The sequence below is a fragment of the Chionomys nivalis genome, chromosome 21 (genome assembly GCF_950005125.1).
Source record: "Chionomys nivalis chromosome 21, mChiNiv1.1, whole genome shotgun sequence".
Lineage (NCBI taxonomy): Eukaryota > Metazoa > Chordata > Mammalia > Rodentia > Cricetidae > Chionomys > Chionomys nivalis.
Genome location: NC_080106.1, coordinates 14774145 through 14797262, shown reverse-complemented (window position 1 = coordinate 14797262; position 23118 = coordinate 14774145). Strand labels below are relative to the sequence as shown.

The 23118-nt window shown below is 44.7% G+C and overlaps 1 protein-coding gene across 1 annotated transcript in view; it reads left to right on the top strand.

Annotated features, from left to right (window-relative positions):
- Vat1l (vesicle amine transport 1 like) overlaps window positions 1–22025 on the top strand; it is a 153574-nt gene extending 131549 nt beyond the window's left edge. The window contains exons 8-9 of the mRNA XM_057754432.1: window positions 17466–17549; window positions 19552–22025. Coding sequence (XP_057610415.1) covers window positions 17466–17549; window positions 19552–19650 — 183 coding nt within the window. The 3' untranslated portion in view covers window positions 19651–22025. The remainder of the gene's footprint in view (window positions 1–17465; window positions 17550–19551) is intronic.
- Window positions 22026–23118: the final 1093 nt, after the last annotated feature.

Here is a 23118-nt window from a genome sequence, read left to right as displayed (position 1 = left end):
AATTCCCTGAAGTGCTGAAGCCCTCTGTTCCCTGTAACTCGGCCTTTGTCTGCAAGCCTAAGGAAAAAGTCCACCCAAGCCTACTAAACTGTAGCTTCCAGTGTCGTTGAGGTTCACTGTCATCCCCTTCAAATATGACTGGCCATGTAAGAACATGCAAGGCCTTGAAAGATCTTTGGCGTGTTTGTGTGTGTGTGTGTGTGTGTGTGTGTGCGTGTGTGTATAAGAGGTCATTGCCTTTGTATGTCTTCTTCTCTGGCTTCCCTCTCTTATTTTTTGGGCTCATGAATTTGAATACCCTGGCTGGCCAGTGAGCCCAAAGGACTGTTCTGTCTCCTCTCCTCCAGCAACAGTTATAAGCATGAGCCAACACACTTGACAATTTAACTGGGTTCAGGGGATTAAACACAGGTCTTCGTATACACATGGCTGGTTCTTCACCAACTGAGCCATCTCCTTGGCCCTGGACTTCTTGCAGGTTTTTTTGTTGTTGATGTTGTTTTGTTTTGTTTTTTGATAATTCCAGGTGAAAACCTTCAGGTATAGTTAGAAAGGATTCAGTTGTCCCTCTCTGAGCATATAAAACTCACGTGATCTGGCAGCAAGGTCGTCACATCCTTAATAAGGAACTAGATCCCCTCAGGCAAAAATACTCCATCTCTTCCCTGATTTGAGGAGTTTTTTTTTTTCCAAAATATCCAAAAAAGAATAAACTTTAAATATAGTCTCTGAGTTCCCCGTTGTTTTGTGGAACTTCACAAATGTCAGATGCTCAGATTATCTTAACCTCCCACTCCCTAGGTAGGACAATATTTTCTTAGGTTATTTCTGCTCTTCCATTTGGCTGAGGGAGAGGTCTCTGTCCCATCTTCAGGTCCCATGGCTGTCTCAGGTTTTCATCCTCGGCCCATTCCCACAGAAAGTGCTTCCTCTTCTGTGCTCGCCACTTCCCCGACATCTTCCTTGTGCAACAAGTTTGGAGTGTGGCTTACTGTGTTGCGTCAGGGTGTGTCCCTATCATGCATGAGGACCCTGGTTTGACCCCCCCACCACTGCAGTAGCAACAGTCAAAGAATATACAGTCTATATTGGAGTTCAGGCCTTTCTGAGAAACTGCATTTCCAGAGAGGAAGCTCTTTGTATCTCTTTGTATTCTTTTTCTGTCCCCTGGCCTCACACACACTGGCATTAGCTTTCATTGCTTACTTCAGTTCTTCTCAACCACCTAAATCCATTGCTAATTAAAGTAACATAATAGCCAAGTGTGACAGAGCGCACCTGGATCACACCTTTAATCTCAGCATTCCGGAGGCAGAGGCAGGTAGATCTCTGTGAGTTCGAGGCCAGCCTGGTCTACAAGAGCTAGTTCCAGGACAGCCAGAGAGAAACCCTGCATCAAAAAACTAAAAAAGAAGGAGGAGGAGGAGGAGGAGGAGGAGGAGGAGGAGGAGGAGGAGGAGGAGGAGGAAGAAGAAGAAGAAGAAGAAGAAGAAGAAGAAGAAGAAGAAGAAGAAGAAGAAGAAGAAAAGAAGAAGAAAATGAATGACTAAATTAGTAATTATCAGAAGCAATACACTTGACAGTTTTTTTCCAGTTTTTTGCTTCCTTAAAAAATAGAGCAGACTAAGTATGACTAGTCAGACTTATTAGGTAGATTTCTGCTGCATGATGGCTGGCTACGCCTCTGTTTAATTCATTTGAACCTCTATGTGACCACAATATATGCTTGACCAAGGGACACCGTGCCATCCAGATGCTCATAACAGAAGAAAGAATTACTCCATCCAGGTGGTTCTGACTTGCTTTCTGCTCTTCTTTCCTCTTACTCTCAATATCTTCCCGGTGTCTTCTGAGCCAGGGCTCACTACTAACGGCCTCTTAAAAATCCTCTTGAGGGAATTGGAGAGATGGCTCAGTGAAGTGCTTGCCACAGAAGCCTAGGGAAGACCTGAGTTTGATCTCAAGGACCCACATAAAAAGCTGCACATAGTGTTATGTGTCTGTAATCCCAGCACAGGAGAGGCAGAGCCTGGAGGATCCGGGGAGCTAGCTGGCCAGGAATAATTGGTAAACTACAGGTTCAGTGAGAGACCCTGTCTCAAAGTACATGGTAGAAAGTGATTGAAAGATAAAATGGAGAATAACTTAGGAGGACACCCAAGGTCAACACATGAGCCTACACACAAGCACAATCGTGTATATATCTACACAAACACAATCTTCTTAAAGTATTCCCACTAGCTCTCCTATTGCCAAGTAGAGTTGCCTTAAGGCAACTTAATATAAATTTATATCTAAATATAATAGCTAATTCATCCCCTGCCTTCCAAAATAATATTCGTCTATATAAGCCCAGACAAGAAGAAGACAAAGTGGTTGCTAGAGTACAAAATTTAAGACAGTACTCACTTTCAGGTGCTAACCCTGTACCTGCATGGTTCTGAGAACACGTTCCTCCTTAAATGTGACTCTCTGTCCTGCTTTACCACAAAGATCCAAATATGCAGCTTTTTCAAGGAGGAGATGAGGATCGCCTCAGTTTTGTTCCCTGCCTGGCATTTCAGTCCATGGACCTGGCATTTCATATTTCCAGTCATTCTTCCATAAATCCTTGGGGCTGAGAATGGAGAGATGACTCAGCAGTTAAGAGCACTCGCTGCTCTTGCAGAGGACCCATAATCGGTTCCCAGAACCCATCTACCATGGCTCATAACTGACTGTAACTCCAGCTCTAAGGGATCTCATGCCCTCTTCTGGACTCAATAGATACCTACATTCACATAAACATACCCCCCCCCACACACATACACATAATTAAAAATAAAACAAGTATATTTTTAAATTTTCGGGATCAATCACTTTCATATCTGAAAGTACACAGCAGAACCAGGAGATTCAGATCCTGTGCGCACTTATCCTGATTATTCTGCTCTCATTCACTCATTTTAATTTCAAGCAGTCCTTTGTCCCTCCCAGAGATGGGCATGGTTAGTGTGGTGTCTCACAGCTGGCTTTACTAGATGTGTCTTGTCATTATGGTATTCCTCGATGCTTCATTTTCAAAGCTTTTAATTTATCATCTAATAGGCCCAGTGATTCATAGTTATCCATCCTCATTTCTTTTCCTATCTTAGGTGGACAGTTTTTATTACTATTCACAACACAGGCCCACTGCCATGGTTATTAAGTGATGTCATTTGTACCTTAATGACTTTGTGCCTTTCACACTGTTCAAAAGAAAATTGATTATTATGAAGCATTCAATGAAACCCCAAACAAAAGCTGAGCTTTCTATAGCCCTCTCATTGCCCAAGTATAAAAGAAGGAGCTAGTCAAGGAGTGGTGTGGAAATACGGGGATGTTCTGTCTGTATGATGCATGTTCTTATTCATCTCGGTTGCTGTGAAAAAACACACTCTGACAACCAGGGGAGAAAGGAATTTATTTCAACATACAATTCCAGGTTACAGCCCATTATTGTACAACTTACAATGCCAGGTTACAGCTCGTCATTGTGGAGACATCCAGGTGTCAGGGTAAAGCCCATCATTGTGGAGATGTCAAGGTGCCAGGACCCTCAAACAGCTAGTCACAGCGCATCTGCAGTCAGCAGCTGAGAAAGAAAGAAATGCCTGCACACATGCAGCTTGCTTGTTTTTTTTTTTTCTATTTTTATTGAGCTCTACATTTTTCTCTGCTCTCCTCCCTGCCTCTCCCCTCCCCTTCAACCCTCTCCTAAGGTCCCCATGCTCCCAATTTACTCAGGAGATCTTGTCTTTTTCTACTTCCCTTGTAGATTAGATTTATGTATGTCTCTCTCAGGGTCCTCGTTATTGTCTAGGTTCTCTAGGATTGTGATTTGTGGGCCGGTTTTCTTTGCTTTATGTTTAAAAACCACTTATGAGTGAGTATATGTGATAATTGTTTTTCTGGGTCTGGGTTACCTCACTCAAAATTATGTTTTCTAGCTTCATCCATTTGCCTGCAAATTTCATTATGTTGTTATTTATTTTCTGCTGTGTAGTACTCCATTGTGTAAATGTACCACATTTTTCTTATCCATTCTTCAGTCGAGGGGTATTTACATTGTTTCCAGGTTCTGGCTATGACAAACAATGCTGCTATGAACATAGTTGAGCACATGTCCTTGTGGTACAATTGAACATCCTTTGGATATATACCCAAAAGTGGTATTACTGGGTCTTGAGGAAGGTTGTTTCCTAATTTTCTGAGAAATCACTACTGATATCCCAAAGGGGCTGTACCCGCTTTCACTCCCACCAGCAATGCAGGAGTATTCCCTTTACCCCACATCCTCTCCAGCATAAGTTGTCATCAGTGTTTTCAATCTTGGCCATTCTTACAGGTGTAAGATGGAATCTCAGAGTTGTTTTGATTTGCATTTCTCTGATGGCTAAGGATGTTGAGCATTTCCTTAAGTGTCTTTCAGCCATTTTAGATTCCTCTGTTGAGAGTTCTCTGTTTAGCTCTGTACTCCATTTTTTATTGGATTATTTGTTCTTTTTGATGACCAATTTCTTGAGTTTTTTTGTATATTTTGGAGATTAGACCTCTGTCTGATGTGGGGTTAATGGAGATCTTTTACCATTCTGTAGGCTGCCATTTTGTCTTGTTGACCATGTCCCTTGCTTTACAGAAGCTTTTCAGTTTTAGGAGGTCCCATTTATTAATTGTTTCTCTCAGTGTCTGTGCTACTGGGGTTCTATTTAGAAAGTGGTCTCCTATGTCAATGTGTACTTCCTACTTTCTCTTCTCTGATATTCAGTGTGGTTGACTTTATGTTGAAGTCTTTGATCCATTTGGACTTGAGTTTTGTGCATGGAGATAGATATGGATCTATTTTCATTCTTCTACATGTTGATATCCAGTTATGCCAGTGTCATTTGTTAAATATGCTTTCTTTTCCATTTTATATTTTTGCTTCTTTGTCAAAAATCAGGCATTTGTAGGTGTGTGGATTAATATCTCTATCTTTGATTTGGTTCCATGGTCTTCCTGTCTCTTTTTATGCCAATACCAGGCTGTTTTCAGTTACTGTGGCTCTGTAGTAGAGTTTGAAGTCAGGGATTGTGATGCCTCCAGAAGTTCCTTTATTGTACAGTATTGTTTTGGCTATCCTGGGTTTTTTGCTTTTTCATATAAAGTTGAGTACTGTTCTTTCAAGATTTGTGAATAATTTTTCTGGTATTTTGATGAGCATTAATTGAATCTGTAGATTGCTTTTGGTAAGACTGTCATTTTTACTATGTTAATTCTGCCTATCCAAGAGCATGGGAGATCTTTCGGGTGTCTTCTTCAATTTCTTTATTTAAAGATTTAAAGTTCTTGTCATACAGGTCTTCCATTTGTTTTGTTAGAGTTACTCCAAGATATATGTTATTTTTGGCTATTGTGAAAGGTGATGTTTCTCTGATTTCTCTCTCAGCCCATTTATCATCTGTGTACAAGAGGGCTTCTGATTTTTTTTAAGTTAATCTTGTATCCTGCTACATTACTGAAGGTGTTTATGAGTTGTAGAAGTTCCTTGGTAGAATTTTTGGGGTCGCTTATGTAAACTATTATATTGTCAGCAAATCATGGGAGTTTGACTTCTTCTTTTTCTATGTGTATTCCCTTGATCTCCTTTTGCTGTCTTTATGCTCTAACTATGACCTCAAGAATTTTATTGAATAGATATGGAGAGAGTGGACAACCTTGTCTTGTTCCTGATTTCAGCGGGATTGCTGTGAATTTCTCTCCATTTAAATTGATGTTGGCTGTTACTCCACTCATTCTTTAAATCCCAGATCAATTATTTTGTTTCCATATTTCTCCCTGGTCCTCCAGCTAGGTCAAACTGCCTATCCACAGTGTCCTCATGCCCATGAGCAGTGAGCAAATGGCAGTGTTGTGTCTAAGCTTGTGTGTAAGTGCAGCACCACCAAAGATTCTTGGAGATACCACGTGCCCATCAATCTTCCCAGACCTAAGTTTGAGTGCACACTCAACTTATTTTGTTTGTTTGTTTGTTTGTTTGTTGAAATGGAGTCTCACAGTTTATCTCAGGCTGGCCTCAGATTCATAGCAATCCTCTCAAATGATGGCCTCACTCCAGTAGATTTGATGAATGTCTCATGTGCCGATTGAAGCGTCCTAGATGAAACAGTAGCACATTAACCCCGGGGTTGGAAGACTTTAAATGATAGGTGTGTCCACGGAGAGGTTTCAGACTTGAAGAAACCAACAAAGAAGTTGAGACATCTACAAACCATCTATAGTAGAAAGGTCTTGAAGGTGTGTGGGAAAGAATAACCATCACCATTACTGGGCTTGTAACGGTCAGAGCCTGGTCCCTGACAGATCCGCTAAGCTGTGTTTGTTATTTATGCACCCACTCTTTTGAGACAGGGTTTTCTGTCTGGCTTTGGAGCCTGACCTGGAACTCGCTGTGTAAACCAGGCTTGCCTCGAACTCAGAGATTTGTCTGCCTCTGACTCCCAAGTGCTGGGATTTAAACCAGGCTTGCCTCGAACTCAGAGATTTGTCTGCCTCTGACTCCCAAGTGCTGGGATTTAAAGCATCCATCCTCTCTTAATGAGGAAAAAAATGTAAGAAGAAAAACCAGAAAAGGGAGATTTATCCAATGTGGCCACTCTGGAAGAACAATGGGATCGAGCCCCCACCCCATCCCACAGTCCATCTCCAGGGTTCTGTAAGGAGGTTTAAGTTAAAGCTGAGGCCAGAGATAGGTATACCCTAACTGTCCTGGTCCAGTTGTGACCCCGTCTATCATTGTCTGAGCTCCAGTCTCTCCTGTGTGGTTAGAGTTATGGTTAGTTGTCAGAACTGTGTGAAATTCCTTCCTGGGATACAAGCTTTCCTTCTGATTGGCACCATGTTTGATTGTTTTTCTTTTCCCAGCATAACATTTCTGGGGGAGATTCCAATTCCTTGGGGACACTTTGTTTCAATAGACTGTTAGCCAAAAAGAAGGACACAAATATCTCTTTAAAATATCTTTGTGATTGTCAGGACTACCAGATGCCAGAGAGGGAACTGAGAGCTGGGACCTGGTCATGGCTGCCGGTACAGAGACCTAGCTCCTGCCAGAAATCTGCCTCCACTGTTTGCCTCCACCAGGCAGGAATGACACGGGGAAGCCTCCACTATCCCGCTTGTCTTCTGTTCTTCTGCCAGAGACTCTGGCAGAGGAATGAGCAAAGATGTCCAAGAATATCTTAAGACCAAAGAGAACACCAAGAGTGCAATCCGTGAGCCAGCATGGCTGGACTTCTGGAAACTTCATCTCTCCTTGTTCTGATGTAGATAGAAATAAGCACGTTTGATCATAATTGCTCCACAGCTCCCCTGATCCTACATGCTGTGAGCCAATTAAATTTTCCTTGTGGGTCATGGCCTGAGTATTAAACACAACGGACTTCATGCAGAGCGTAGCTGATGGCAGCAGATGAACTATGCTAGGTTGCAGTGCAGAAGCTACACAAATCACTCGGGGACTCTGTGAGCAAGGCTACCTGCACACGATGAAGTAGCTTTAAACAAATTATTCTGAGAACCTCTATTAGGAGGCTACGACCTCCATTAGAGTCTATGTTTATTTTAACCTTGGGTGCAACAGCTAGGGCAATTTGCATGGAGAATGGGTTTGAAGAACAAGAATCTTAGTTGCTTATGGTTCTGTAAAGAAGTCAAATACAAGAGATAAGAGTCCCAGGGTGGCCGGGCGATGGTGGCGCACGCCTTTAATCCCAGCACTCGGGAGGCAGAGGCAGGCGGATCTCTGTGAGTTCGAGACCAGCCTGGTCTACAGAGCTAGTTCCAGGACAGGCTCCAAAGCCACAGAGAAACCCTGTCTCAAAAAACCAAAAAAAAAAAAAAAAAAGAGTCCCAGGGTGCTGACCCTTCACCCTCTACATCATCAGATCCAGGGACACCTGCCTGCCACTGGCCTTCCTCCTTCTGAGTCATTCACCTTCTTGTTCCCTCTCCTCTTCTTGGTCCTGAATCTATGATCCCAGGGCCTGTTCAGTCTTGGATCCACATTTTAGGGGTGATGGGAGAAGAAATCAATGTTCGCCACGGTACACTGTCCAACAATGAAGAAGAAATCAATGTTCGCCACGGTACACTGTCCAACAATGAAGAAGAAATCAACGTTCACTATGGTATACTGTTCAACAGTGAAGGTCAAAGATGACAATGGGGGACTTTGTATGGATGTGCATCATCATTGTCGTCCCTGTGGTGACGTCAGACACCCTCACTTGTCACCTGTTCTGACTCATTCGTGTCTTAGAGCGTCACAGTGAGCTATCTTTAGTTCTTACCGCCCTCATGTCAATTACCAGGTCCTCTCAGTCATACTACATAATCCCTGTGCCACAGCCATGTCTGGATGTCACATGTGCAGGGCCAGAGGCAAGAGGACAAGCAGAGGTGGCCAGCCTGTGAGTGGCTTATTTTCTCACCTCCTCAAGCCCTACCTAAGCCACTAGGACAGGCTCTCTGGGAGAACTTGGTTATCTTTCAGAACTCCAATAGAGGGCGCTGAGACCTCAGGTTTCCTCCTAAAGTAACTCCTGGTAGACAACATCTTTCTGGTCCTGAGCAGATAGCACAAGATTTAATTTGGGCCAATCACTGTGCTAAATTCCTGATGTGCCATCCCTGTCACTCTTCAGAATGGTGGTTCTGTGAGGTGGACCTAACCTTGTGATGGACAGAGTAAGTCCCCCCAAAAGACATCTATATTCTCAACCCCAGAACCTGGGGGTGGGGGTCACATGGCCTCACAAAGCAAAGGTGACTTCACAGTTGAAACTAGTTTAAGGATCTTGAGATGGGTGCGTTATCCTGGATTATCTTTAGGGCTCTGAGTAATCACACGTGTCCTTAAAAGTCAGAGGCAAGAAGGCCCAAGTCGGAAAGATGAGGAGGTTCTACGCTGCTGGCTTTGAAGATGGTAGTAGGGACATACTGGCAAAGGGATGCAAGGTTCTAGATGCTGGAAAAGCCAACAAAATATGTTCTTCCTTTGAGCCTGCAGAGAGATAAATGGTCTTGAAGCTACCTTGATTTTAGACCAGTTTGATCCACATCAGATCCATGACCTTTGATAGCTATAGGAAAATGAATGCATGCTTCGAGTACTAGGCTAGAAGTAATTTGTTACAGCAGGCAGAATAAATATATGCAAAACTTTACCTACGCTGCACAGGGGGGAGGTGTCCCAGGAACATTAGGTGATAATGTCATATAAGGAATGCAGGAGTCTGGATTCCAGCTGCGGTCCTGAGGCTTTGCAGGGCATACTGGGGTCCCCACAGGAATGGAAGGTAAGCAAGGAATGAATGCTAGGGGCAGGGTGTCAGGGAACACTGTGGAGGTCCACTGCTCTTCCCTGTCATACATGACCAGGTGACCCCTCTCCACTGCCATGCTTTCTTCATACCCAAGCATCATTTTTCTCTCTTTTGAGTACATATATTCTTGAGGGCGTTGTGGAGTGTTTATCTTTATGATTAACCTGTTTAATAAGGGAAGGTGAGGATCCTTCAAAGTAGAGCAGGGGCTGGAGAGATGGCTCAGCAGTTAAAAGCGTTTGCTGGTCTCCTGGAGGACCTGAGTTTGGTTCCCAGTACTTGTGTAGGGGAGTTCACAACTGCTTATAACTCCAGCTCCAGGGGATACAATGCCCTCTTCTGGTCTCCAAGGGCACAGCACTCCTGTGCATATACTCACACGCACACACAGAGATAAAGCCATGAATTTAAAAGTAGAGCAGTCTTAAAAAAAAAAAAAAAAGCACACCCATTGTGCCTGGGGTTTGGAACTCTCAGATGGAAGAGGGAGTAGATAGCATAGGCATTGCTGTTTCATGCAGGAAGAAGACAAAACCCGAGGACATCAGTGTTACCAAGGAGAAGCAGAGCCAATTGCCTGTGTCACTATTTGCTTGGGTCGTCATCCAAGTAGTATTGTCAGGAGCCGTGTCCCCCCAAAATTTACAGGAAGCACCGCTGTGAGGAGTTTTTGTAGAGGGCTTCACTTTCCAATTGTATTGAGAATAGTCTTATTGACCAAGCCTATCTCACACCCAAATTAACTGTTAATAGAGAGCTATCTGTTAATGGAACCTGCCTCACATTCCAAACTATCTAGACAACTAGGTGTGTCACCTTGTGACTTCCTGACCAAGGAATCGTGACCTGACCGATCGTAACCCCTTGGCCTATGTGACGGATGTGGACCACGTGGCAAGACCCATGCCCCAGCCCCCCAGGCTCCTCATCCAGGGGCTATATAAGCTGTAACCATGACTCTAATAAACGGAGGCTTCGACAAATCTGCCTAGCCTCCTTCCTCCTTATCAGCCTATGTCTTTCAGGTGGTGCCTCTCCGTGACCCTGGAATAACCGACCAGCCAGGCGGGTTACAAACCCTAGACAGAGTAACCCGTCAAGGCGGTCAACATAGTATCATGAAAAACAGCCAGTTCAGAAAAGGATCAAGTGACTTCAGGATTCGAAATGCCAGGGTGTCTAGATGGCATGACTCAGAGACCCTGCCTCCCACTGTGTGGATGGGAAACTAAGTGCCCGTGGATACAGACTGAGAACTTCCAGAATGCCCAGCCCTGGGGAAGTCAGCTGCCGAGACACATCTGGCTGGCCTAACAGCTAGCAGAAGCTGTTGTCTCCCCCAGGGTATGGGGAGCACAGCTCAGATTAGAAACAGATTCCTTGAGGCCACCCAGGAAGCACAGAGCAGGCCACCAAAAGACAGCCTGCCCCATTCCAGGAGGTGGTGTAGACGCAGGATGGAAACCAAATGGGTGAGGCTCAGCCTCATAGCATTGCAACCACTCGTTCCCTCATCTGTCCACTTATATATGCATTCATTCTGCACCTTGTCATATGCTGACCTTCCGTTGTACTGGGGATTCCTGTAGGCACCCCAAAGCTGTCTATGAGCCATGTGGGGCCTCTGAGTATTTGAAGAGGGGCTAGTCCAGTTGGGACACTTTGTAAGTTTGCAGGATACCTCAAATTCCCAAAATGCAGAGCAAACACACATCAATAACTTAATACCACTTTGAGTACATATTGAAAGACATTTGAATAGTGTCCCAGTTACAGCCTGTCACTGTGAGAACTATCAAGACCAAAAAGCAAACTCAGGGAAGGAAAGGGTTTATTTCAGCCCACAGTCCATCACTGAAGGAAGTCAGGCAGGAACTTGAAGTAGAAATTGTGGAGGAACATGGTGTTGGATAACTCATAGATCAATACGTTGCTAGCTTTTGCATACAGGACAGGACCATCTTCCAAGGGAATGGTGCCACCCACAGAGGTCCAGACCCTCCTACACCAATTAACAAGACACACCCACAGGAGAATCAGTCTGCTCTGGGCAACCCCTCAGCTGAGACTACCTTCTCAAATTATACTAAGGAGTTGACAATTACAGCTAAGTAGAACAGATCGAGTTGATAAACTACATTACTGAAGTCAATTTCATTAGCTGCTTTTTAAAAATTTCTCCCTGTGCCTAGTCAGGAAGCCTTTTGCCATTGCTGTAACTTGCTTCGTGTTTATATTTAACTGTGTTATTCTGTTGGCTTACAATATAGAGGTTGGTGTAGACGTTACAAGCCCAGGGATGGCATTGCTGTTACTGGCCAGGACCCCACAGCACTTGGCCGGATTGTGAAGGTCAAGTGTAAGAGGCATAGAACAACAAAGGACAAGCACCTGGTAGAGCTCACAGCTGAGCTGTCCGCTGAGTTAGTGCCAGGACTGGGAAGCTCCAGGAGGCGATCTGAAGCATGCAGAGGCGCAGCAGACAGCCTGCCAAGCGTCAAGCATATCTTCAGTTGTGGAGTAAAGTGTGCAAGAACTGAAGGCAGTATTTTTGGTCACTAGGATAAGAGACATTACTCCTGGGGCAGCCAGTCAAGAGCGGAGCGGTACGCTTGGCAAGACACTGCTGAAACTTTGAAGTGTTCTACTGATCCCATTCAGAAGAGGACAAGAAGATAACCTGAATGTGCCTTCCTTAAGCCAATATCTACATAATATAATCCGGCCCTTTAAGCATTTTCCACACTCCTCGCTGAGATATCTTACATTCTTTTTTTTTTTTTTTTGGTTTGGAAAATAATTAAGACGTTTAAAAATGATTTTTAGGTGTGTGCATGTGTGTGTATGTATACAAGGATGCCTGCATAGCACACAATGTGAGCACACGTGACCATGGAGGCCAGAAGAAGGCACTGAATCCCCTGGAGGTGGAGTTACAGGTAACTGTGAGTTACCCAATACCTGATATGGATGTTAGCAGCCAAACTCTGGTCTTCTGCAAATGCAGCATGTGCTCTTAACCACTGAGCCATCTCTCCAGGCCTAATTTTGCAAAATGGTGGCTTCCTAACTACCACTAAATCTCTGGAATCCAGCACATATTTCATGGTGACAGTATGTGGAAGTTAATACCACATTCAAGAAAGAGCAGGTACTGTTGTCACAGGTGATCTGTGGCTCCTGGATTAGACGATGCAAGCCTACAAGACCCTTCTCTTCAATGCCATGTTGGTTTCAAACAGAAAGGGGCATGAGGAAAATCTTAAATATGGAGGAGACAAATCTCCCCGGGTGTTCTCAAACACCTTTTATAAGCTGATACATTGGCGGTAACGTCTTGAGCACCATACAGAAGTGTCAGCGGAGGGCAGTATGGGGTGTGGCCAGCAGAGCCCTGTAATGGGTTTTTCCCAGACCCGTAGAGGGAGAAGCTGGCACTTACTTCTCCTACATGGTTTGATTGACAGCCAGAGGCGGACCTCTCAGATGCTTCCTCCTGTGTTTCTCATCAGCGAAAAGCTGGAGCACACATTCCCTCAAGAAGCTCAGCGTTGGATGAAATAGCACCATGCGTGCAAAATGCTCCACACTGTGCCCGATGAAGAATTGATCAAACGTGGTAGTCTCCTTCCTTCTGAGCCTCCGCCAGTGGGGCTCCTGCACAGATCCAGGAGCAACCATAACAGAACATGGAGTGACAAACAGCATGACTGGGGTTGGGGTAATTAAATGGCCTCTTGAGATTACTTCTGGTCCTTTATCCATTTTCCATAGACAGGACTTCAAGGCGATGTTTCATTTCTGAGAGAAATTTCCAGAAATATGCAGATTAAAGGCAGCCAGCAGGGGACTCGCCTCACCCCCTCCAGCATCTTGATCCACTTGAACTTGTGAGAAAATGGCTCTTTGCATTTCCCTGGACTCCAACTTAGTACAGAAGCAGCTTAAAGTCTACCTAACTGTGTCCTGTCATCCTGGCTGTTCCAGGTGCTGAGACAGGAGGATTACAAGCTCATTGCCTACTTGGACTTTAGACTGAGTTCCAGACCACCCTGAGAAACTTAGTGAAATCTGTCTCAAAATAAAAAGTAAAAGAAAGGTTGGCGTGTAGCTCAGTGGTAGAATACTTGCCTAGAATTCACCATGGAGGGACTAGGGACCTGGCTCAGTGTTAGAACAGTTGCCTAGAATCTGCCAATGTGTTAGTTGTCATGCCCAAATCCGTGAAGTCCCCTCAAAGCCAACAAGGAAACCGAATCCCATATATAAAAGCAAAGAGCCTTTATTTTAATCAAGTTTGCCAACTCGGTCTCTCCGCGTGTCCAACATATTGAAATAAACGTGGAGAGCCTCGATCTCAATTAGAATTGGGTTTTTGTAGTAGTAAAGGTGGGGGTGAGGGGTTTCTGAGGTTCAGGACCTCTGATTGGCTGACATTTGTCTAGGGGTGTCCTGGTGAATGTGTACTGGCAAGGGATCCTATCTACAACGGTTGGAATGCCAGGCATTTCCTTTGAATGGTTTGTTCTTGGGTGGGGGTTGGATAATCTCAGCTTGTGCTTCCCTCCTGCAGCCAGGCATTGTCTCAGGGTAAACTACTGAGACTCTCTGCGTCTTATCAAATTTATCAAAGGCAGAATTCTACTCTGGCAAAGAACTTCCTTTGGGTGACATGTCTATACTTAGCTTATTATGGCTGGCCCCCACATTAGTCAGGGTTTCTATTGCTGTCAAGAGACACCATGGCCATGGCAACTCTTATAAAGGAAAACATTTAGTTGGGTGGCTCACTTGCACTTTCGGAGATTCAGCCCATTATCATCATGGTGGGGAGCGTGGCAGCATGCAAGCAGATGTGGGGCTGGAAGAACAGCTGAGAACATCTTGCAATCAACAGGAAGTCAACTGAGACACTGGGGGGTATCCTGAGCATAGGAAACCCCAAAGTCTGTCCCCACAGTGACATACTTCCTCTAACAAGGCCATACCCACTCCAACAAAGCCACACCACCTAATAGTGCCATTCCCTATGAGATCACAGGGGCCAGTTACATTCAAACTACCATAGCCATGAAGGACTAGGGGTTTGGCTCAGCAGCAGAGTGTCTGGCTAGAAACCATAAGGAAAGGTCTGTCAAGAAACCATAAGGAAAGGTCTGGCAATGTGGCTCAGTTGTAGAGTGCTTGTTCAGAATTCACCAGTGAGGAAATAGGGACATAGCTCAGAGGTAGAGCACTTGCCTAGAATCTAACAATGAGGGGTTTGGGGTAGTGGTCAAGTGCTTGGCCAGAGAATCCACCATCAAGAGGCTAAGGGTGGTGGTGGCGCACGCTTTTAATCCCAGCACTTGGGAGGCAGAGGCAGGTGGATCTCTGTGAGTTCGAGGCCAGCATGGTTTACAAGAGCTAGTTCCAGGACAGCTAGGGCTGTTACACAGAGAAACCCTGTCTTGAAAAATAATGATAATAAAAAGAGACTAACGGTGTAGCTCAGTAGTAGTACACTTGACTGGGATACAGAAGGTACCCAGGGTCCCTAGTACCCAAAAGGAGCACTGTGAGGGATGCTGTTACCACTTTTTCTGCTTCTCCTACTACTTTCTTCTTCTGAGGATCAAGGGAGAAATGCTGTAATTGAAGTCTTTCTGACCTGATTCTGAACCACACTTCTGTTCCCCATAGCCATGTCATCTCTGAGTGAATTGCTTATGCTCCTTAGCCTCAGGGTACTTACCCTGAAAATTAAGCACTCTATGTATCTTGCAAGCTAAGCATTATATATTCAAGGTAGGAGTCTGTTAAATGTTTATTATCTCATTTACCCCCTCCACAAAAAAAAAAAAAGGCATGAACTTTAAAACATTGGTAATTTCATAGGCTCAGGATAGGGTACTGGGAGCTGGGTATGATTTAGCTGGGTCCTTTGACTCCCACAAGGCTACAATCAAGATGTCAGCCAGGATATGACCACATTTCAAGGCTTGACTGGAGAAGACTCTACTTCTAAATTCTTTAGGGGAAGTTGGTAAGAGGAGCTAAGGGTCTCAGTCCCTTACTGACTATTGGATGAAGTGTATCTTCATGTCATGTAGGGACTCTATAGGGTATCCAAGCAATGAAGCATGCCTCACCGGAGTCATGACAACACAGATGTGGTCTTCTATAACTTAATCTTAGAAGGGGGAGCCCATCCCATCTGCTGTGCTCTGTAGGAAAGCTGGTCCCTAGCTCCAGCCTACACTCAAGGGGAGACAATCACACAAGGACATGACTCCCAGGAGGGGCAGAGAGCTACACTAACAATTCTCTGTCACCACATAGAGCTTTTCAATAAACACAGTGGGCCTGCCTAATATACAGATTCTACATCAGCAGTTTCGGCAAACCTTGAAGAGGAATTACTCAGGGGAGGGGGCATTGCATGAACATGCATGCTTTGATTTGCTGTCATGATTCTCTACATGGCAGAACAACACAGCAGAATGTTGTATTTGGTGTTAAAAGTGACCTAGAGTCGTAAAGGACTGAAAGTCTATGGGGAAATGTATGTAGATTCTATGCAGACACATACCACACTACTTTATATAAGAGCAACCACACATGTTGCAATCCATGAAGAGCTAAGAATCAACCTGACACAGATGCCAGAGGTCAATCGTGCTACCTGTTGCTATGACCAAGTGTGAAAATCCTTCAGAAGTCCCCACGTAAATGGAAGGAATCCACCGGTTTGTTTAGCGGTATCAGAAAAATTAACAGTCACGTGACACTATCAGTCTACAAAACAGAGATTATTTCTCACCACAAAGTGACCAAAAACAAACAAAGTGCATTTGAAAGATGCATTATATTTATTTTAAATACTGACTTAGCAGCACGTTACCACATAACATTATGTGGATGGTAGAGTTAAAAGGCCTTCCTCTCCTCCACTTAGCTTCCGAGGTACACCTGCAAGCCTTCGTAGGCATTTTAGAATATCTACACTTTTATAGAGATGTAAATAAACGTTCGCCTGTCGGTGTTCTCATTTAGCAAGATTACAAAAGCGTTTGATCCTGCTGTGTCTCCTTTATAATTAGTGACATATATCTTTCTTTTCCTTAACGACTCTGCAACGTTCCCATTTGGTAGATGAATGTGGAAGCCATTGTTTATTTACCCATCCCTTTACTGTGACATATAAGCCGTTACAGGCTTTTGCCACGAAAAGCAATGAAGTCATTATCTTTTATGTTTTTCTCCCATAAATTGAATTGCATCTCTGAAGTCCCAGAAAAGCAATTTGAACACAAACATTTTAATGGTTTTGTGAGTTTGGATCCAAATGAATAGAAGAAGCCTTTGATTTTCAAATAAGCAAACAGTCCTCCATCAGCCACAGGCCGAATTCCTCACACACAGTTAACTATGTCTGACTTTTTCTTCTTTTTTTAATGTCATAGCATCTAGCCTTGAAGCAACATTTACTGAATATTTGTGGGCTGAAGGAACAAAAATATTTTAAATTCTGAGACTTTACGAAAAATATTTAGACTCAATCTATTATAAAGTTTTATAAATTGACTTTTGTGAGGCAAGAGAGGTTGCTAAAGCCCCCACAGTGCCTCCTTCAGTTCACTTTCTACACAGCCGTGGAAGGGACGGCTCCGAACAAACAAGGAGGTGTAGTACAGCCAAACAGATTCATCCCGGCAACTAGAAATCATGGGAATTTCGAAAGTGCTGTTTAGCCCTGGTAACTGGTTATTTGGCGAAAGTATGAACCCAGGTTATGTAACACCTAAGTAAGTGAGTCACTGCTTAACATCCAGTCTGACCACTTTGACTTTTAGTATATATATTCTCATCGTGAAAACTGTAATCTTCACTGTTCGGACCCACAAGACGTGCAGGAGAAGGTCAGAGTGTATGATTGACGCATGGCGAATGAATATATTTGCGCCACAAAAAGTTGCTGTCTGAACCATTATTTAAGCTGCAGCGCCCTCTGGTGGAAGGCCGGCAGATTGACTGTTCCAGGCCCTTTTTTTAGGAGTCACGTCTCACTAATCAGCACTTATGTCTTACCTTGTGTCTCAGGTCAAGGAGGCCATGCAGCGTATCCACGACCGAGGGAACATCGGGAAGCTAATCCTGGATGTGGAAAAGACCCCAACTCCGCTGGTAAGTGGAATGCAGAGGAACCAGCCTGGCTCAACCCCAAAGGCAAATGGATCTCAGGTGTAGACAGTTGATGAAGAAGGAAATACAGGCAGTGGCCAGACTCTCAAAAAGCAGGGGTGATCAGATGATTCCAGAATGAGGGATTAGCCACGGGTTGAGATGGAAGTGGAGAAAGACAGGAAAATTGCTGGAATGACTAGAAAAGGACCTTTTACAGTTGCAATCTCTAGGCTGCTACCAATGGGAAGACTTCCTAGTTAATACTAAGCAAAGTACTACATGTACCCAACAGAATGGTGCCTGCTGCCTCCGGATGCTCATGGTGATCCTATTCAATTCACTCCCGTTTATTAGGATAAAACCCCAATATCCAGGCAATCTGCAAGAAGACAGCACGTCAGAGTCACCTGTTCCAAAACTGGCTGCTTTGGGGGAAGGGTGGTGGCGTATGGTGTAGCCCTCAATGCACGGATGCTCTGACTGCATGCCTCCAAAGCCTGGTGCTCAGTCTATTTGCAACCTGGGAAAGTTGCTTTGCACTCCAGCTTTGGTCCCATTTATGAGCTAGAGATTGACAGGTTCTTCTTGGTCTGCTAGAAAGGCCTTCACTGAGCATGGTTAGCCATCCTAAGTTCTAGGTAAGCTAAACAAAGAAAGCATGGAGGTTTGAGGTTGTTTTTAGATTCTTTACTAATGCCCTAGTCTTGTATCGGTATCTGTCTTTTTCAAGAAAAAGAACTAAAATGATCCATAGCTCTCAGTCCAAGTGTGTATTTTCAGAAATGGCTCCTGGTCTACTGTAGTCATAACATGGCTCAAGGGTAATGGCCTTTTCAGTCCTTACAGAACAGTTCAAGGAAAGGACACCTTGTGACACAAGCTGCTGATATCAATGTGGAGATAGTTTTTAAAGTTCTCATGAAGTCACAGGACCATTGGAGGGAAAATGATGGCAGGAGGTTAGAGAGAGGGACTAGGATGCCAGGACTCCTGTGCAAATTACATTATGGCTTTTGTAAATAGGTCTCTTTCACCCCATCCATAGAAGGTTCTAGAGCTGCCCTGGCCAGCTTATTTAAGTATTTAAGCAAAATAGTTGGCACTGGAGCTCTGTAAATGGAGGTTTCTGTTCCTCCCAGTCCCGCAGTTATTTAGTTCCAAATAAACACACAGCAGTATTTGGCCTATTGCTTAGGCTTACTACTAACTTGCTCTTACAACTTAAGTTCACCCATAATTTATGTCTATGTTTAGCCACGTGGCTTGGTACCTTTTTTCAGTAAGGCATTCTCATCTTGCTTCCTCTGAGTCTGACTGGTAACTGACTCTCTGCCCTTCCTCTTCCCAGAATTCTCCTAGTCACCCCACCTATATTCCTGCCTGTCTACTGGCCAGTCAGCATTTTATTAAACCAATATGAGTGGCAACGCTCTACAGTGTACAGGAGCATTATCCCACAGTGGAGCTATTTCACATTTAGAGGCACTGCCTATTTCCATGAACCCATGAGATTCTGATGGCCCTTGGACTGGGGTTACATCTGTTTGACCAAGGGGCAGAACCCATCAAATTAAGGCCAAATAATGTCCCCATTCAGACCAAGAGCTCTGGTCTGCCCCTCTTGCTTTCTGGAAATTGTTTTACCCTGACACCCAAAGGAATAAAGAAACAGTAAAGAATGGGTATTTGGAGCATTTGTGGTAGGGAAGATGTCACAGCCCTTCTAGATGGAAGACAGCATGAAGTCATACTGAATCTAGGGCATCGTGAGATTCAGGATGTATCCAATGAGATCACCTCCAGAGCTAACAAGTGACATTAAAGGAAGCTGCAGGGATTTAGTGGGTATTAGTAAAGGGTATAAAAGGAGTCCTCAGAGGCACTTTTCTCCTATGTGGATGAACACTCTGAAAGAAGTTCACCCCACAGTGCTTTGTCCGATACCCAGGGATGGTGAGGAAGCAGGTAAATAACCTCCATCGTGACCTCTGTTAAATTGCAGATGGCCAATGACAGCACAGAGACCAGCGAGGCAGGAGAGGAGGAAGAGGACCACGAAGGTGACAGCGAGAACAAGGAAAGGATGCCCTTCATCCAGTAAGACCTCATGTCCAAGACCGTAGAGGATGGCTGGCAAGAAAAGGGCCGCCATGAGAACTCTCCTGCGCCCCAGTGAACAAACGCTGTAGTCCAGTGCGTGTCGTGTTTGTCTGCAGTCAGCCGAGCTAAGAAGCTGTTGATCACCGTTGTGTTTGGAATTCAGTGCCAACCCCATCCCATGCAGTATTGTGCCCCTCCCTGGTCTATGTATCACACTCTCCCCTCTCCCTCGTATCAAACCCATCCTTCTTCGGGTTCTTCTTCACAGTTCTAGAATAGCCTTGCGAATTAACACAAGACCACGGGGCCTGATGTCTGAAACCAGACATGGGTTTGATTGAAAGGTGTTGTCACAGCGCCCTGTCCAGATCCCATTATTCTTCAGGCCAATGACACTCTTTGTCGGCCAGCGATCAGCTATGCCTCCAACTATGGCACTTGTCAGTTTGGCTGGTGGCAAGAGAGTAGGCCAGGAGCAGCGTCCACGGTCTTACAAACGCAGACTTCTCCAAGCAGTACTTTGTCCCTCTCCAAGAGGCCATGTCCCTGCATTGGCCTCTGCACCTTAAGGTTTGAGCCTCCCTTGAACCCTGTTCCCTGGTTCTTATTCATAAACCCAGGGAGACGGGTGTGGTTTCTTTCTAGGATAGAGATGGGTCAACAGCATCTATCTGAGGACCAGTTACAGAGACCTCTTCTCTGAAACCATGTCTCATGAGCAGAGTCTTCTCTGTGGTCACACACAGTTTAGTTAAATCCTAAGAACACTCACCAGGGATAGGCCTGACTCAGACGTCATTAAACTCACCTAGGTTCTCACCCTCAACCTTCAGAATCACCATGGTTATTTCTAAGCTCCTGCCCCAGAAACACCTTTCCCAAGGAAGGGCTCCCTTGAAGACCACATTGGGGGTTGAGGAATCAATTGGTTTCTTTTGCCTTCTCGGAGCATGCTTGTACTACTGTGCAACCAGCACTAGGGATACAGTTGGTGGCTACCTAGCATCTGATGCCGAGTGTGTGGCCCTCTCTCCAGCACACAGAACCACGGTGCTGACTTGCAGGCTCCTTAGATATCAGGAGCCAGACTGCTTGATCACAATGCCCTGTTCAGTTTTCCAGCCTGAAAGAAACATTCTTATCCTTTTTGATGGACTTTCGGGTGGCAACAGTTACCTGAAAGGAAAAGGAGGCTCCCTCCCTCCCTCCCTCCCTCCCTCCCTCCCTCCCTCCCTCCACAGTGGGACTCCTAATTGCTTCTTTCTAGCCCTTCTGCCCTAAAGGTTCATATGTCACTCATAAACTAAGCTAGTTATAAAAGGCACCCAGGCAATTAGCACCCTGAATTTATTTTGACTTCTGGAAGACCTAATGGGCTCCCCCATGACCTTGAGTTGGTGTTCATAAAGTGTCTTTATGTTCTTGAAGACTTTAAGAGGATTTCTGTGTTGCCCACCTTCTCCACTAATAAGCTTTAGGGTAGACCCCACTCTTTTCCCCATGGGCTGGGTACGAACACATTTCAACAATCCCCCTGCTTGGTTTGTAACCAGTCTCACGTCATTCGTTGTGATCCTTTTTCTCCATCCTGAATCTGTGGTGATGAATGACTTCCCACCAACTATTTACCTGAATGGAGTCTTTCCTCAGTGTGACTGTGCAAGTCACATGTGAAGATGAGAACTAGGTAACACCAGCCAATAGGGCAAGGGATGAGAAGATCGAGAGTGCCAACCTCAGACTTTTATTTTCTATCCCCGGGGAGTGACTAGCGCTCTAGCATTTGGCTATCCAGAGAGAAGATGGTCCTTGCTAAATATCAGATAATCAGTCATATTTCCGCCATCACTGGGCTCAGGGGTGGGTAGATTGAGGACTACTCTCAAAGCGCTATTACTAGCATGTAGAAATAGCCTTTTCTGGTCACTGGCCATAGGAGGCTTCTCCTTCAGGGAATGTGGAACCTGACCCAGAGTCAGAATCCAGATGGTCTTGTCACGTACAGCAGAGAAGCATAGAGAGTCACATGAAAAACCTCTCCACTACTGAGAACATAGACCCTGAAAACTTGAGTATGACCAGCATCACCCTGAAGAACAGGAAGGTGGGTGAGGGACAACCAGAATCAGTCGGTCATCCTGTGGACTCTTGTGTTAAACACCTTCCTTCCCCTCTCGTGATTGTTTCCTGGAGGAAGTGTAAAGAGTGTCTCTGTTTGCCTTAAGGGAGCTGCAAAGGCTTCTGGGAAGGTCGAGCTTTATCAGAATGAGCCGAACATTGTCTAATGTGTCTGTGGCTTCAGAGCTTTCGTTATATTGTTATATTGTGCCTATAAAGCAAATTATGTTTACATAAAATTATAAATAAAATATTCAGCATAGCATTAACCTCTTCTGGCATTCTTTACTCCACACAAATATTTGGATGAGCAGCCTCTCTGTGAGAACATAAGGAGCAGGTAACTGTGGGTGGGGCTGAAGACCTGAAAGAGAAAGAAGCTGAAATGAGATGAGCATTTTTAATGACATCTAGCCCAGGCATGGTGGTGCGCACCTGTAATCCTAGCACTTGCGTGGTAGAGGCGGAAGTGTCAGGAATTCAGGGTCATCTTCTGCTATTGAGTTTGGGGTTAGCCTTGACTACAAAAGATGCCCATCTCAAGAAAACAAACAGGATCTAAAAGTCAATGAACTAACAGAAAATTCATATTCTGATTACCTGGGGGAGTAATGCAAGCCTGTAATCCCAGCACTTAAAGAATGCAGAGAATGGAGGACGGTGATTTTGAGACTAGCCTGGGCTACATAGAGAGCCCCTGTCTCAAAAATAATTGTAATTGCATGCAGATGATACCAAACATCATAGAAACTGACAATGCTGATAATGGCAAGCATTTATGAAACACCTCCTGAATGCACCTGGAAGAACAGGGAAGGCATTGTGCTAAATCATGGACTCTCCCAACAGTGCTGAGTAGGGCCTGGTATTGAACCCATGCATGGGCAGAAAGACCAAAGCCCATGGAGCCTCAGTCATCTGGGGTCACATGTCTAGTAAATGACAGAGCCAGCACTCACCAAGTTCCAGCCGGGCTTTCACTACGGGAGCAACGATTACTTTAAATAATTTAAAGTCTCACACTTTAAATATTGCCACTGCTGGAACTCGGCATGGCCTGCAACTTTAGATCAGATGCCAAAGCCTGAATCAGACCACACCTCCCTGCAGGTTTTCTCTGGAGCAGAAAGTTTAGAAGCAGCCTGTGCTGTGATTGACAGCTCTAGTTTATGGTACCTAGTGCCTCCATGTTATTTACCACGCAGGCTTTGCTCAACTAAATCACAGGATGTGAAATTTCCCATTAGCTCTAAGAGATTATAGAAAGTCAAATCTTTCCTTTGTTCTGCGATTTGGTCCAAGACTCCTCTGTAGTACGAGGAGCAGGGGTGGGTGCGTCCTACAGCCTGGC